The sequence below is a fragment of the Phytophthora parasitica genome (genome assembly GCF_000247585.1).
Source record: "Phytophthora parasitica INRA-310 unplaced genomic scaffold supercont2.38, whole genome shotgun sequence".
Lineage (NCBI taxonomy): Eukaryota > Oomycota > Peronosporomycetes > Peronosporales > Peronosporaceae > Phytophthora > Phytophthora nicotianae.
The window spans coordinates 495325-497839 of NW_008649024.1; the positions used below are offsets into that span (position 1 = coordinate 495325).

A 2515-nucleotide genomic window follows, 5' to 3' on the forward strand; every position below is an offset into this window, starting at 1 on the left:
CCAGCGATCCCTGCGGGTTTCTTTGACGATTCCTTGGCCGACGCCAAGGCCCGCAGTGTGGACGTGAAGCAGCTGGCAGAAAAACAGCTCGAGTCCGAGTGGGAAGCATTTCAAGAGTTTGCAGCCGAGGTAGAGCAGCAGTCGGTCCAGGAGGAGAAGCAACAGGTGGAGGAAACCAAGGAGCGCGAGGCGGTCGAGCAGCTCGAGAATATGGAGTACGTCGACAGATACCGTGTGATACTGGAGCGTGCAACCAGCCTTCGCAGCGGAGACAAGAAGCGCAAAGCAGAGAAACGGAAGCGAGACAGAGGCATCGACGACGTGGTTGAGGAAGACGGCGAGACAGGAGCCTCCAGTACCGTCGAGACAACGCTGGAAGAGGACACGAAGAAACATAAGAAGGCAAAGAAGCAGCACTCAGACGACGACTCTGACGATGACTTTGACCCGTGCAACTGGAGGTCTCGTGGCATCTAACATTTCAATGAACACATTGACAATTGGTACACAGAAGAACACTTGGTTCAAACAGGTTAAGTGGTTTAAAAGGGTCGCGCGTGATGGCTCTCTCCTCTATTGCGATAGCAGCGCCTAGACTAGGTTGACGATGGCGTACAGGATCACACCGCAGCCGGTCATCAGCACAGGCGTGTCCATCGTATGCGGAGCAGTCGCCTCTGCGTACGCCATTGTCGGCGCCAGGATCAGCATCGACAGCAGCACCTGCCAGAAGTTGTCGAACGCGGCGTACTGCAGAGCAGGGAACACCAGACCAGACAGGAACACACACGCACTGCCCTCCCAGCTACGAGTGTACTTGTTCTTCGAGAAGCAGCTGCGCGTCTTGTACTTGTGACGACCCCACGTGATACCCACAGGCTCCGCCAGACCGTCGCCGATGCCCGTGATGAACACGAGGATGAACGTCAAAGCTCCTTGAGCAGCGAATAGCCACTTGAAGAACATCAGAATGAACATACCAGGAGCGATGTTGCCCAGGATGATCCACTTGAGCGTGTTCGGACGATCTTCCGGGCGGTCCAGAGAGTTGAACTGCAGCATGAAGAACTTGGAGTGCTCACGGATGGGCTTGATGAGCACGAGGAAGCCCAGCATAGTGAAGAAGTCACCCCAGGCCAGAGCGATCGGACCAGAGTATTCAGACTTAATAACCAGCGGCACCATGTAGGCGGCAAAGTGCTGCAGCTTACGAGTGTAGTTGACCTTGAACTTGGACGACTTGTTGGTCATGATGTAGCCCTTCTCGTCGACATCACAGAAGCAGCGGCAGATGATACCGCCCAGAAGCGACACGACCATCATGACCACGAGCTTAGGCAACTGCATGATCCAGAATCTGGTCTCGTGCAGCCACTGCGGTTCGTAGAAAAACGTCAACACGAGCATCACGCCAGCGTACACGGCCATGCCGACCAGGAAGGCGAAGTCGAACGTGTTGTACCAGTGCTCCTCGTAGTCTCCAGCCACTTCTCCCTCCTCAACCAGCGACGTCTTGACGGCGGTGATAGGCTGCAACTGCTCGCCCGAAGTGCCGTACGAAGGCACTGGCGCGCGCACAGGCAACGGAGTAGGCACGCGCCACACGATGCGCAGCATGACGTAGCACAGGATGAGCGCAGCGAAGGGAAGCGCAGCGATGATGACACCCTCGGTGGTGGTCATGTTCTCAGGCCACTCGAGAGGAGCCGCCGTGGGCACGGGGGTCACGGGGTCGACCGGGATCACATCCGCCATGGTGAAAAAGTCTCCTGAGTTCTTGTGGACACTTGCGTCGAACGGAGCAGATTTGGATGTGACGTCCAATATCGAAGGGGCGGGCGAGCTTCCTGCGAAAGGATACCCACGAGTTTGAAACTGGATACACTCTCAAGAGCATATGTGAAATCAGAATGCATAGATTGGACAAGTGTAAAAGATACTTAGACGAGGAGGGAGATGGGCTTAAGTATCGTAGACACAAGGGCGGATCTTCTAAATGGACCGCATGGATGGACCGTGACATTTATTCTTACAGCCAACCATAACGCACTGCGTCACGCTGAGCTGCGCTGCCACACGCAAAACAGAAATGGTTGTCGAGTTACTAGGCACGAGTAGTTTGGAATCGTGATGGAGGCTGCGTTAGCATGCGTGTGACGGCGGATGGGTCGCTTGGACAACCCGCTTACTCAAGCAATCCTTACGCGTTTGCGCTGACGTGTTGGCGCAAGGACTAGACTCTTTTGTGTGGACTGGCCCAGTCCGACTGGGTGGCATGAGCATCCAGGGCCTATGGAGTCCATTTATGAACCAGTGGAGGCATGATGCCGACGCGACCTCAGGCATCAATCGACAGTGAAGAGTGACCGGATCTGGATGGAGTGACCCCGCTGACGGTGGAGGAACTACAGCCAATGGTTCATTTGGAGCTGCTTATGCGCCAACTGTGAACATATACTCCTGCTCGGTACCACATTCGCATCCAGTGGTCGTCGTCACATAGTTTTGGAGGAGT

At 55.3% G+C, this 2515-nt stretch overlaps 2 protein-coding genes across 2 annotated transcripts in view; one reads left to right on the forward strand and one right to left on the reverse strand.

Moving 5' to 3' along the window:
• PPTG_23458 (hypothetical protein) overlaps window positions 1–505 on the forward strand; it is a gene marked incomplete at its 5' end in the record, with an annotated part of 4699 nt that extends 4194 nt beyond the window's left edge. The window contains one exon of the mRNA XM_008910699.1: window positions 5–505. Coding sequence (XP_008908947.1) covers window positions 5–477 — 473 coding nt within the window. The 3' untranslated portion in view covers window positions 478–505. The remainder of the gene's footprint in view (window positions 1–4) is intronic.
• On the reverse strand, window positions 501–1866 carry PPTG_13243 (hypothetical protein; the record flags this gene model as incomplete). The annotated part of the gene is made up of 1 exon (XM_008910700.1): window positions 501–1866. A coding segment is annotated over one exon (1275 nt), but the record flags the coding sequence as incomplete, so codon positions are not given.
• Between the last annotated feature and the right edge of the window lie 649 nt (window positions 1867–2515).